This window comes from Phyllobates terribilis, unplaced genomic scaffold (assembly GCF_046119375.1).
Source record: "Phyllobates terribilis strain yellow unplaced genomic scaffold, ASM4611937v1 Scaffold_11__3_contigs__length_659146591, whole genome shotgun sequence".
Taxonomy (NCBI): domain Eukaryota; kingdom Metazoa; phylum Chordata; class Amphibia; order Anura; family Dendrobatidae; genus Phyllobates; species Phyllobates terribilis.
The window spans coordinates 540,699,045-540,712,734 of record NW_027362771.1 but is presented as its reverse complement, the minus strand read 5'-3'; the positions used below and the strand labels follow the sequence as shown (position 1 = coordinate 540,712,734).

General features: G+C 42.9%; 1 protein-coding gene across 5 annotated transcripts in view; it reads left to right on the top strand.

The window, feature by feature from the left end:
* Positions 1 to 13,690, top strand: part of LOC141165302 (uncharacterized) — a 192,910-nt gene that overhangs the window by 47,693 nt on the left and 131,527 nt on the right. For 3 of the 5 annotated variants that reach the window (XM_073650898.1, XM_073650900.1, XM_073650896.1), the window contains 2 exons: positions 2,770 to 2,871; positions 10,228 to 10,335. In XM_073650898.1, coding sequence (XP_073506999.1) covers positions 2,770 to 2,871; positions 10,228 to 10,335 — 210 coding nt within the window. The remainder of the gene's footprint in view (positions 1 to 2,769; positions 2,872 to 10,227; positions 10,336 to 13,690) is intronic. The other 2 variants (XM_073650901.1, XM_073650897.1) reach the window with 1 other exon arrangement.

The window sequence follows — 13,690 nt, the reverse complement described above, 5'->3', positions numbered from 1 at the left end:
GAAATGGAAAACATTATCGTCCATCAAATGCACAGTGCAGACATCACAATGTCCGTGTGAGTAATGAAGAGCATAAGAGCATCTGCGCATGTGCAGGGACGAATATTTAGAGTAAAAACTATTCATGTTTTGTATCCGCGTAATCGTACTGACCTGGAGAATCATATTGCCAGGTCAATTTTACCATATAGTGAATATAGTAAATGAAAAAACTAAAAAACAATTGTGGAATTGCACCTTTTTTGCAGTTTCAACGCACTTGAAATTTCTTTCCAGCTTTTCAGTTCATCACTTGATAAAATGAATGGTGTCAATCAAAAGTGCAACTCATCCCGCAAAAAAGCAATCCCTCATACGGCTATATAGACAGGAAAAATAAAAAAAGTTATGGCTCTTGGAAGAAGGGGAGGAAAAAGCGAAACTTGCAAAAACAGAAAATAACCCTGTCATGAAGGCGTTAAAGCAGCAGTTGTCCACTCTCCATCTCCCATAATATTGACTAGTGTTTATATTATAGTTGATTGTATTGTATTTTAGGCATGGATTTTGAGTACCTATAGCATTTAAATAAGGGCTAGATGCTTATCTCACAACAAATGGCATTGTGGGTTGTAAATAATCTAGCGATAGAGAATACATAGTTGGTGGAGAAAGGTTGAACTTGATGCTTTTTTTCAACTTATGGCACTACAGCATGTAACTAGATTCATGCTACCAAAACAACTGAATGGCTGCATGACTGACACATTCAGTGCGGCCCCTGTCCTGCTTCCCTCCGTTCCAGTTGATTGACAGGTTTCTCCCTATGTACAGTACAGACCAAAAGTTTGGACACCTTCTCATTTAAAGATTTTTCTGTATTTTCAACACTATGAAAATTGTACATTCACACTGAAGGCATCAAAACTATGAATTAACACATGTGGAATTATATACTTAACAAAAAAGTGTGAAACAACTGAAAATATGTCTTATATTCTAGGTTCTTCAAAGTAGCCACCTTTTGCTTTGATGACTGCTTTGCACACTCTTGGCATTCTCTTGATGAGCTTCAAGAGGTAGTCACCGGAAATGGTTTTCACTTCACAGGTGTGCCCTGTCAGGTTTAATAAGTGGGATTTCTTGCCTTATAAATGGGGTTGGGACCATCAGTTGTGTTGTGCAGAAGTCAGGTGGATACACAGCTGATAGTCCTACTGAATAGACTGTTAGAATTTGTATTATGGCAAGAAAAAAGCAGCTAAGTAAAGAAAAACGAGTGGCCATCATTACTTTAAGAAATGAAGGTCAGTTAGTCCGAAATATTGGGAAAACTTTGAAAGTGTCCCCAAGTGCAGTTGCAAAAACCATCAAGCGCTACAAAGAAACTGGCTCACATGAGGACCGCCCCAGGAAAGGAAGACCAAGAGTCACCTCTGCTTCTGAGGATAAGTTTATTCGAGTCACCAGCCTCAGAAATTGCAGGTTAACAGCAGCTTAGATTAGAGACCAGGTCAATGCCACACAGAGTTCTAGCAGCAGACACATCTCTAAAACAACTGTTAAGAGGAGACTTTGTGCAGCAGGCCTTCATGGTAAAATAGCTGCTAGGAAACCACTGCTAAGGACAGGCAACTAGTAGAAGAGACTTGTTTGGGCTAAAGAACACAAGGAATGGACATTAGACCAGTGGAAATCTGTGCTTTGGTCTGATGAGTCCAAATTTGAGATCTTTGGTTCCAACCACCGTGTCTTTGTGCGACGCAGAAAAGGTGAACGGATGGACTCTACATGCCAGGTTCCCTCCGTGAAGCATGGAGGAGGAGGTGTGATGGTGTGGGGATGCTTTGCTGGTGACACTATTGGGGATTTATTCAAAATTGAAGGCATACTGAACCAGCATGGCTACCACAGCATCTTGCAGCGGCATGCTATTCCATCCGGTTTGCGTTTAGTTGGCCCATCATTTATTTTTCAACAGGACAATGACCCCAAACACACCTAAAGGCTGTGTAAGGGCTATTTGACCAAGAAGGAGAATGATGGGGTGCTACGCCAGATGACCTGGCCTCCACAGTCACCAGACCTGAACCCAATCGAGATGGTTTGGGGTGAGCTGGACCGCAGAGTGAAGGCAAAAGGGCCAACAAGTGCTAAGCATCTCTGGGAACTCCTTCAAGATTGTTGGAAGACCATTTCCGGTGACTACCTCTTGAAGCTCATCAAGAGAATGCCAAGAGTGTGCAAAGCAATCATCAAAGCAAAAGGTGGCTACTTTGAAGAACCTAGAATATAAGACATATTTTCAGTTGTTTCACACTTTTTTAAGTATATAATTCCACATGTGTTAATTCATAGTTTTGATGCCTTCAGTGTGAATGTACAATTTTCATAGTTATGAAAATACAGAAAAATCTTTAAATGAGAAGGTGTGTCCAAACTTTTGGTCTGTACTGTACACACAAGGGAGAGATCCGCCAATCAACTGTAGCAGAGCAGGGAGAAGCCGGCCAGGGAATGCATCGGACTAGTCTGGTCTCTCTATTGTCCTTGGCTTTTCAAACTATGTTTTCTCTGGAGTGCGGCCGTAGTCTGATTCAGCCTGCCCATAGTTCAGGCAGCATATTTTTAGATTTTTTATTTTGTGCATGGAGGTTTGCATTGGGACTGAGTACTCAAAGCGGCAAAAAAGTTATTTCAATAAAGTCTGTTAAACTTTCATTTTGATTCTTTTTTCTGGATCTGTAAAAAGTGATATTTCACTAATAAATGAATGTCTTTAATTTCTAGACAACTGTAACATAGATGATGTGTACATGAATGTGAGTGAACTTAAAACGGAAGCAAAATCACATAAATCTGTGGCGATGAATAAAACACCAAAAAACAAAAGTAAGTTCTATTAAATGTTTCTTATGAATCAGGAAGAAACTTTGTGTGTCTGGACAGCAAAGCCGCATGCAAAAATTCTGAAAAAAGCAAGTATAAAACCCACTTGCCACTCCCGTCTTTCTCCCAAAGGTGCTCAATGAAATACTCAGATGTAGACCAGGCATATAGCTAGGTAAAGATTAGTAGTGCTTTGTCATTATACAAAAAGTCACTGAAAATTTCAAATAGTAAATTTTTAGACTTTTGTCATTTTCACATCGGTCCCAACAACATATGCCAAAGAGGGCAAAGCATGAGCAGGACAGACATGGCGAAACCCGTCTGACGAATTCTTCAAAAGTTACGCCACCCTAGTGACATAACATGCCAGAAAAGTGTGCCTGTCCCCGACTGGGGTAACATTTCAAGTATGGCACATGGGGGCATAGGGCTCAGAGATAAGATGAGCCTAAATTATTAAGTGCAGCTCTCAATAAATTAGACAATCCTACTCCTGCACGCATCTTCTTTAAGACTTGCTCACATGAACTGGACCCTTAGTGTCTTTATGATAGCACAGAGCTCTCTGATGGGCAGAAGCATAGTAAAAAATAATATATTGGCTGCTTCTAGTCCAGTAGGCAGAGCTTACTACACACTGTTTTAGTCTAAGCTCCCCCTATTGGTGGCTGTATACATCCAGCATGTCATATTTTCACTAAACTACTGTCATAGCTCGGTTTGGGGATTCAGTCTGGTGACCTGTTGCTGCGTGGTTGTTTCCTCTGTCTGCTGAGCTATGGCCCTTTCTTCCCTGTCCAAATGCTGATGCTTTCTATTGTCTTTATTTTCCTTTCTTGGTTTCCTCATCTCCAGATGTTTCTCATTTACCCGTTCATGGTTTGCCCTATAATATTCTGGGTGGAGTTATATATGTTCACCATTCACCACACTTCCTTGCTGGCTATACTTCTTGGTGGGTGTGTGTTCAGGAGTTCCAGCCCTTCAGCAAAGGGGTTTACTTTGCTTGATGTGCTCCAGTTGCCGCTTGCAGTGAGTCTGTTTGCTTTTCCTCCCACCACCTTTTCACTTTTACCACTGCTAGGTTTCTTGGAGGTTATACTTGCTCCTTTTATTTTTGGTTCTCCTTAACTTTCCCTCTCTAACCTATGTGAATGTGTCTTAGTTTCTCACCCTGGGTTTTCGTATCTCACTTCACACTTTCCTTTCCCCTTTTTGGCAGTGTGTTGCAGCCAGTGGTGTACTGCTATGGGGCCCGTGAGATAGGGGGGCCAGATGCAACAGCCAGCACTGCCCTTGCCATTACACTTTCAACTGTATCGGCATTGTGGATGCTGACATAGTTGAAAGCAATGATGGGGGAGAGAAATTGCCTGCTCCCTCCCCCATCATTCTCCCTTGGTGTCCGAGATCTGACATCTCAGTGCAACGGGCGCGATGACGTCACTACATAGCGCCCATTGTGCAGATATGTGTAGCCCTTCAGACCACACGCTGAAGAAACCGGAGCAGCAGAGGGCCGAGGGGAGGTTAGAAATCATTATTAATTTTTTAAACAATGAGTACATTGCGTGGCGCATTAAACTATATGGAGGTGTATTGTACTATATAAAGTGAAATGGGGGCGCATTATAACATATGAAGTGCAATGGGGGCGCATTATACTATATGGAGACGCACTATACTGTATGAATTGCAATGGGGCGCATTATACTATATGAAGGCAATGGGGGTGCATTATACTATATGAAGTGCAATGGGAGCACATTATACTATATGGAGGACTATGGGGGTGCATTATACTATATGGTGAGCATTGGGGGCGCATTATACTATATGGAGGCACATTATACTATATGGAGGACTCTGGCGGGTGCTTGATTCTATATAGGGGGCAATGGGGGCACATTAAACTATATGAACGGTGTGGTAAAGCAACTTGCTCAGCTCTCACAGAGGAAGACACAGGAAACACGTCTCAGGTTAACTTCCTGCAGGTTTATTAAATGGCATAAACCCAGTCAGGGTTCCACAAAAATAAACAAGTCCTCTCCGGGATAATGGGAAAACAAAAAAGGAAAGTATAGCACAGTTCATAGGTGAGCGGGTTTCGCCCGCTCTCGATATAACAAACAGTCCAGCAAAGTCCTTCTTTGGAGCTCTCTGGCTTCCACTCACAGACTTCCTCCTCCAGACCAGACCAGAGAAAAAAAAGTGACTGAGTATTTAACTTCTCCCAGCGACACCCTTCAGGTGGAGATATGGTGAGTAGGCGTCCCGTCCGTCTCTCACCTACTCACAAAAAAACAGCCCCAAGATGGCTGTTTAACCTCTTCAGCACCTAACATGCTAAGGAAACTTCTAGATTTAAGTCACTGAGGCTCGTAGCCATAGTGAAACATATTTCCCCTCACTTACTTCACCAGTGACTCTGTCACACAACTGCAATGGGGCGCATTATACTATATGGAGAACTATGGCGGGTGCATTATTCTATATGGAGGGTAATGGGGGTACATAATACTATATGGAGGGCAATGGGGTGCATTATACTACATGGTGGGCAATGGCGGCACATTTTACAATATGAAGGGAAATGGGAGCGCATTATACTATATGGAGGACTATGGGGGGTGCATTATACTACACGGAGGACAATGTGAGGGCCATTATAATATTTTGTGGGCTACGTGGGGGCCATTAAACTATATGGAGAATAGGGGCGGGCTTGGCTGCATGGCAGAGGGGCAAATGCCCCCCAGGCCGGTCCTTCAGCAAAGGTTTTGGGCCGCCCGGCCATCAGCCACCGCCTTAATACTGCCGCGGCCACTCTCATCTGCACGCACCCTCCTCTGCACGCGGGGCCATGTATACAGTACGGAGCACCATGCGGGCCATGTATACAGTACGGAGCACTATGCGGGGCCATGGAGAATGGAGTTTTGGAGAATCATACTGTAATGCGGTCACCATACTTTGTTGGGGGGATTGAGGGAGAGGGGTACAGTAGGGTCATCATACTGTGAATGTGGAGGAATTCAATGTGGAGGTATTATACTGTGTTTAGGGTGCTTTTGTTTGCATCATACATTATTATCTGTTTCATTCAAGGATTTTTATCCTCTGTTAAATTACATATTTAAATTAGGCCATTGGGCCATGTGCTTTTTACTGCTTTTACATAACATCTATAATATGCTTACCTTGTAATGTCTTCACATTCTGTTCCATCCAGATATGTCCAGATCCCAGAATTCCAAGCGGCGGAAGTTCGTCGACCGCCATATTGGGACACCCAAGTGATGGGTGTCTCAATATGGAAACCGCTGGTGGTACCAGCCTCTTGCGTGGTACCACCAGCGGAACACCGTCGCGAACACGCTGTACACGCCGCACACGCCGCCGGGATCAGCCGAATGATTCACTGACCGCCGCCATCTCTGTACAGGAGGAGCACATGCACAGTTTTAATGTGACCGCCGCTATCGGCCTGCACAAAGTTGGCGGCAGTCTGATCTACTGCACGGGGAGACAGCTCAAATGAGAGAACACATGAGGGAAGAAGACAGCACAGGGGTGGAGAGAGAGAGCGGACAAGGGGGAGACCACATGGGGTACACAGGTCAAAGAAGAGATCACATGAGAGGAGAAGACAGCAGATGGGGGAGAAAGAAAGCGCACAGGGGGGAGAGAGACAGAGCAAAGGGGGGAGACAGCTGAAACGGGACAGCACATGAGGGGAGAACACAGCACAGGAAGGAGAGAGACAGCAGACAAGGGGGATAGCACATAGGGTAGACAGGTCAAAAAAGAGAGCACAGACGGGAGAAGTCAGCACAAGGGAGAAAGAGAGAGTGGATAGGTGGGTGAGCACATGGGGGGGAGAGATTCTCAACCCTGCAAAACCTGCCCCCATTGTGACATTACCGCCCTCCTGATACAATAGCATCGGGCCTCCATCTAGTATTATGTTATTCTACTATAATTTTTAAATTATTTGTTATATTTGATAAAGAAAAACTTCCTCAATTGTAGACATATTTTTTAATAAATATCAAGGTTGGCCCGCGACTTTGTCCAAGCTTTGAACTTTGACCCTCTGTGTATTTGAATTTGACATCCTTGGCTTTAAAGGGAACATGGCATGTACTATCTACACTACTCCCATTGCTTTTTTAGTGATGCAATGTGCTTAGTGCTTAGTGTTGCAATGTGCATCACTAACAAGCTTTTTTTATTAAAATTGGTGGTAGTATAATGATTTTATAACATTATATATACTTTTTCCTACCAGCTCGTATTCAGTCATAGGGGTGTGATCCTGCTATTCAGTCAGGGGCGTACGCAACATACAGTCACTGCTGGCGTCGCCCAAGTATTCGAGTATTGCTCCCGGCAAGCGCTATTATTGCATGCGCATTTCTACATGTCCGGCGCTGGTCCCACGTGTGCGCAGTGAGGCTGTGCCGCTGCTCATGAGCCACTGCTGTATGCTTGCCCCCTAGGCCAAAATTTGCCAGCCAGCCCTTGATGGAAAACTATATAGGGGGGCCATTATACTATTTGAAGGGCTATGTGGGGCCCATTATACTATGTGAGGGCCATTATAATATTTCAAGGACTTTGTGGAGGCCATCATACTATTAGGAGGGCTATGTGGGGGCCATTATACTGTTCGCAGGGCTTTTTTGGGGGCCATTATACTGTTTGGAGGGCTAGTGGGACCATTATACTGTATGTAAACAATTATACAGTGTGAAGGTTTGTGTATCATACTGTGTGGATGGCTGTGTGGGGGCCATTATGCTGTTTGGAGGGTTGTGTGGGGGCAATTATGCCATTTGCAGGGATGTGTGGGGAAAATTTTGCCATTTGGAGAGTTGTGTGGTGGTCATTATGCTGTTTGGAGGGCTATGTGGGGGCCATTATACTGTTTGCAGGGCTAGTGGGACCATCATACAGTGTGGGAGGTTGTGTTGGGGCCGTAATACTGTGTGAAGGGTTGTGTTGGGACCATTATGCAGTATAGAGGGCTGTGTTGGGGGTCACAGTTGGGCATCATACTGTGTTGGTATCACCATACGTTGCAGGGGTTACAGTAGGGTCATCATACTGTGTGTGAAGGGTACTGTTTAGGAATTCATTGTGGGGGTACCATACTGTGTTTGGGGGGCACTTTTGTTGGCATCATAATTTATGGGGGCACTTAGAGGGGCTTCAGTAGTAGGAAAATTACTTTGTGAGATATGCACTTCTGTGACCCCGACGAATATTAATTTTTTTACGGGGGCCCAATTAGAACTATTGTTATAGAGTCCCATGATTTGTATGTATACCCCACGTTGCAGCTTCCACTCTGGTACCCCGTGTCCCCAACTGTGCCTGCATTTCTTCCAACTACAGGCATTGGCCCATTTTTTGTCTACCACTTCCTCATAAGTGGTAACACTAAACAGAAGTTGTAGTGGGAAGTCACAGGATCACCATAGGCAATGCATTGTTAAGGAACCTAAAGTAGAAGTAAAGGATGAAAAACTTATGGAGCATTACGTGGGTCAGGGAGACACATTTAGGCTAAATGCACACAATGCAGAAATGCTCCGGATTTTTTCTGCATCTCCCTGGCAGGAAAAACTCATGCGGATTTTACATGTGTTTTTCCTGCCAGGTAGAAGCGTTTGTCAAGCGTTTTTGCGTGCATTTCCGCATGCGGGTTATTAAGCGCTTTTCCAAGCGATTTTAGCATCACTTGGAAAAGTGTTTGATAACTTGGTCACACTATATAAATCCATGCTACCGGCATGGATTTATATAGTGTGACTAAGTTATGATGCTGCAAATGCAGCATCCCTAGTAAAAAAAAGAATAAAATGGTGAAAAATAAAAAAAATTATACTCACCTTCTGATGGCCCTCGGTCTCCTTATCCGGTGCCTTCGGCGGCTCGCGGTGGTGTAAAAGGACCTTCCATGGCGTCATTTAGTCATATGACAGGTCACGCGACCGCTGACGTCGGCGGTCGCGTGACCTGTCATATGACTAAATGACGCCATGGAAGGTCCTTTTACACCACCACGAGCCGCCGAAGACACCGGACGCACCGTACAGGAGATCGGGCGCCATCGGAAGGTGAGTATAATTTTTTTAAATTTTAATTCTTTTTTAACTACAGGTACTATGGTACCTGGGTCTGCAGGAGAGTCTCCTCTTCTCCAGACCCGGGTACCATCCGCGCATTGAATCGCTTAATATCCGCATGTGCACATGTAGTCATGCGGATATTATGCGATTCAATGCAAGTCAATGGCGGCAATTACGCCGCGTTTCCGCAAAATGAATGGACATGCTGCGGATTTTTCCGCAATGATAATCCGCAGAAGAAAATTTCCGCAGCATGTGCACAGCACATGCGGGTTATCATTGGGGACCATGGGACACGTATTACCAAGCGTTTTTTAAGTGTTTTTGCTGGGGAAATTCCGCGGCAAAAACGCTTGAAAAATGCATAGTGGGCACACAGCCTTAGGTTTTTACTATGAAACTAAATCTTCTGTAGCAGTTACTAAAAAAAGGAAAAAAAATTATTTTCAAGTTAAATCTTCTCGTTAGTAAAAAACGGGAAAAAAAATGTCTTGTCTCTGACTCTTGCCCTCGATGTTTCTCCCTCAAGTTTTACATTGCAGATCATCTTTCTCAGACTGGCTGCTGACTGTAAGCGCAAGCCCATCACTGGCTCAGCAGGAAGTCAATGCAGCATAGGATGATTTTTAAACTACAAGAAACTAAATAAAGAGTTATCATCAGTACGAGCTGTGCCTAAGGGCTCATTCAGGCTTCAGTGATTTTTCACGTATGCAAAAACACAGTCTGTGTTTTTTATCTGAGTTTTATCAGTTTTGGTCAGTGTGTCAGTCTTTACCATCAGAGTTTCAACAGTTTTTCCCGGATGAGAGAAAAATTGTATGGAGGTTTTCCAACCTTTTCCTACCAAACAGTACGTGAAACTTCGGTAATAAAAGTCTATGGGCCCGCGATTTTTTCACGGACCCATAGACTTGTATTGCTGATTTTGTTCTGACACTCAGATCAAAATTGGACATGTCTCTGTGATTTTGTGAGGACCACTCAGTCCGCAAAAAAACAAGGACATATGAACAGCTCAATAGACTATATTATGTACGAGCTCGATCTCTGAAATCTACACATAGAACTCGCATGTGAAAAACTGATGTCTGAATGAGCACTTAGGAAAAGCCCAACTGTACTACGTTTCTACATAATGATTGTATAGCTTTGAGTGTATTATTTTTTATTATTAACTTACTATTGTGCTGATGCTCTTTTGTTCCTTTTTCAGCAGTATCAACAAGCAACACAAAATTACGCGTCATTCTAACAGCGCTGATCATTCTTATTATCATGTTCCTGATACTGAGTGTCATCACAGGTCTTCTCATAAAATACTGTAAGTATCGATAATACAACTTTAATGCAGTTTTAGTTCAACAGTAAGCCATTATCTAGTTCTGCTTGGGGGATATTAAACCCTGCCTACAGGGATCCGCTTCAAATCAAGAATTTAAAAATCATGGCTCTGTGCTGCTTATTAGCTTCATTAACCACAGTCCTTTACTCTCTCCCTGCTGAAGTCAGGCTAAAGGCAGGTGCAGTTGGTAATTATAGGATTATGTACTATTTGTTGGTACCCCCAAAATCAAACTAAATTTGGTTATTTTGAATTTGGGTTTAAACTTCCAGTTTTTCTAATAGATTGCGGACGACCAAAAATCCTCTCATCCAAGAGATTTGGGCCGATTATACTAATCAAACTCTGATCAGTTTGATCATAGTGTGATCTGATTCTTTTGGATGAGGAGAAGATGGAGAACATTTTTTTTCTCCATTCTGTGAGGCCAAGGAAATCAGACTGCACTCAGATGTCATCATAGAGCAGTCCAATGTTCCCTATGGACTCATTGACTTGCATGGCTGAGTGCGATCTGAATATTAGATCAAACTCGGGCATGCAGCAATTTTTTTCCTCAGACAGACTCTGGCTGAGTAAAAAGTTGGATATGCGCACGGCCCCATAGAATAACATTGGTGCTAGTACGATCTGATGTTTTATGGTATCAAACTACCTAGCCTAAGGGTTTGTGCACATGAACAATTTTCTTGTACGAGTGCTAATCATGATTTTCACGGATATCACTTATACCTATGATATTCTATGGGGCTTTTGTAGGGGATGCTTAGGTGCCATAGTAGAAAGAATATGTTCCAGATAATAAGATTTACACTGCAATGCATAGCTAAAATCCATAAGGAGTTTGTGCATATGTAGGCTCTTCATGAAGGGAATTAGACTATTAATGGTAATTTGCAGGTTTAGAAACAACTTAAGATGGAATACATTTGTCTTTCTAAGCATTCACTCTATCAATAAAAAGGATTGACTTAGACTAACATTTTTTTTTACTTTTTGATGGCAAATGCTCCTCTCTGAAGACTCTCAAAAATTTAGGGCTGGTTTCACACCTTTAAATTTCACGATTCATTTATGGAATGCAATTTCCAGATTGGCCTCTGATCTCCTTGCCTGAACTAGCATAACATATATGTTTGGGTCAGGAGACCTGTTGTTAATCTGGGCATTCCCATCAATCCTCTGAGCATGAAACATGGAAGTGTAGAAGCAGCTACCATCAAAAAGTTGACATAAATGTGGATCTTTTAAAAATTATACATAGGTAGTTGAGTTACAACCAGTATGTAACTCATCTGTCCCAGCTCCAGCGTCAGGGTTTGCTCCCTTCTCCTATGGCCAGCTCCCTATGCACGAATCCACACTGGGTTTCTCTTGTAACCCTGAAAACACCTCTGACATCACCACCAAAGGCCTTCTAAAGCTGTCTCAAGCACATGCCAGCTGTTTGAGTATTGAGTAAGCTTAGTTCTCTGTTACTATGTGTTTGTCAAGAGCTAACTTTTCTTCCAATTGGCTCAGATTCAGCCAAGTGTCTAATTATCTCCTTGTTACTCTTGACTTCTATACAACGTCCAATGTTTACTTCCAAGCTCAGTCCAGCATCTACAGGTGTTGTTCACACTTATAAATTGTTATCAAGGCACCACATCTATACTGCAAGGTCCTATTTGTACAAAAACCTTTTTGCAATTAATAGCTTTAACTTACAAACTTGTCTTTGTACACACCCACAATTCTGTCACAAAAATGTACCTGATAATGAACTCATCTCCCTCCATTCTTGTGCTGTTCACACCTATTACACTGTTATTCCTGAGATTAACTGTATCCATGCTGTAAGATACCAGATTGCATGTACAGCTACTGTTCCTATGTGTTTGCCATTTTGTATACCCTGCTGTCCTGTTACTGGCGGATCCAAATACCATTTGACCAGACCCACTCCGCTGCGCCATCAGATCACCCTGACCTACAACTTAGGGAATCAACCTCACCAGGTGAGCCCCTAACCGAATACTCAGACCATGGATTTCAAGGGTGTTGCGGCATCAACTCTGTTGCCACTGGATACAGAGGACTTATCTGGACAGGTTATGCAACTTGTTGTGAACCACTGGGAGGTTGACCAGGCTGTATGTAAACTCTCAGCTTGTATGGATACACTGCATCAAATTCCTACAGTTACACCTTTGGCTCCTCAACACCACAGTCAACCTGTTATCCTTGATATTCTACTTGGGGAACATGTCCACATTTGCCGATTCCCACCCATTTTGATAAACCAACCAAATAGTTGCCTGGGCTTTGTGAATCAATGCACCATACATTTTAAACTTTGCATCCGAAAACATTTTTCTGATCAGAAGAAAGTGGCATATATTTTTCTTTGCTGTCTGTAGGTGCCTTGGCCTTTACCGCACCATTATGGGAATGAGACGATCCTATGATGTATTCTCTACCTTCCTTCTGTCTGCCTTCCGTAGAATGTTTGAAGAACTAAGTTGTGTCCATTCAGTCGCCAACACTATTCTCTGGGTTAGGCAAGGAACTAACTCTATGGGACGTTGTACCATCCAGTTCCGAACCCTGTCATCTGAATTGGCCTGGAAAAATGATGTTCTCCATGCAATTTTCTGCTAGTCTCTCTAGCATGATAAAGATGAACTTCTATGTAAAGCTTTGCCATTTTACCTTGTCTATCTTGTTTTTCTTACCATCTGAGTGGACTTACATTTTAAAGAGAGGTCAAGGCAAGCTCAAGATTCGAAAGTCTTGCACTTTTTGTCATCGGAATGATCTTAGTCCCTGACAATGGGGATTTGTCTATGTTGTGGTGAAAAGGATTATTACTCAATTAATTGTTTTAAATGCAAGACCACATACAAGGAAACGTCAAACCCTAGAGGGAGAATGGATCGTCGTGGGGTTAACAATATCCTTGACTAAACATAAACTTGTTGCACCCATGTCTATTAATTCAGTTCCTCAATTTTTTTGACCTCTCATTACCTAGAAGACTGAACATTCCTTTCATTCTGTTGCGGATGCCTCTGTAACTGATCTCGGCGATCAGCTCCACAATTCCTGGTGGTTGTATCCAATTTTTTTTTAGTTTTGTTACTTTTTATTGTATCAGTGCTATTAGGACTTCTTTGACTAAGGCTACATGCTCCATTTATTGACTGGTCATTTGACCAGATTGCCCAGTGGTTATCAGCTTGTTTTCAAAAATGCCTCAAGGCTCTTCCTCAACCACGTTCTCTAAAGCTCTACTGTGCCTCCATTTTCTCCAACTTCGCTGCTCCTTACCAGGAGTATGCAGGCATATTTT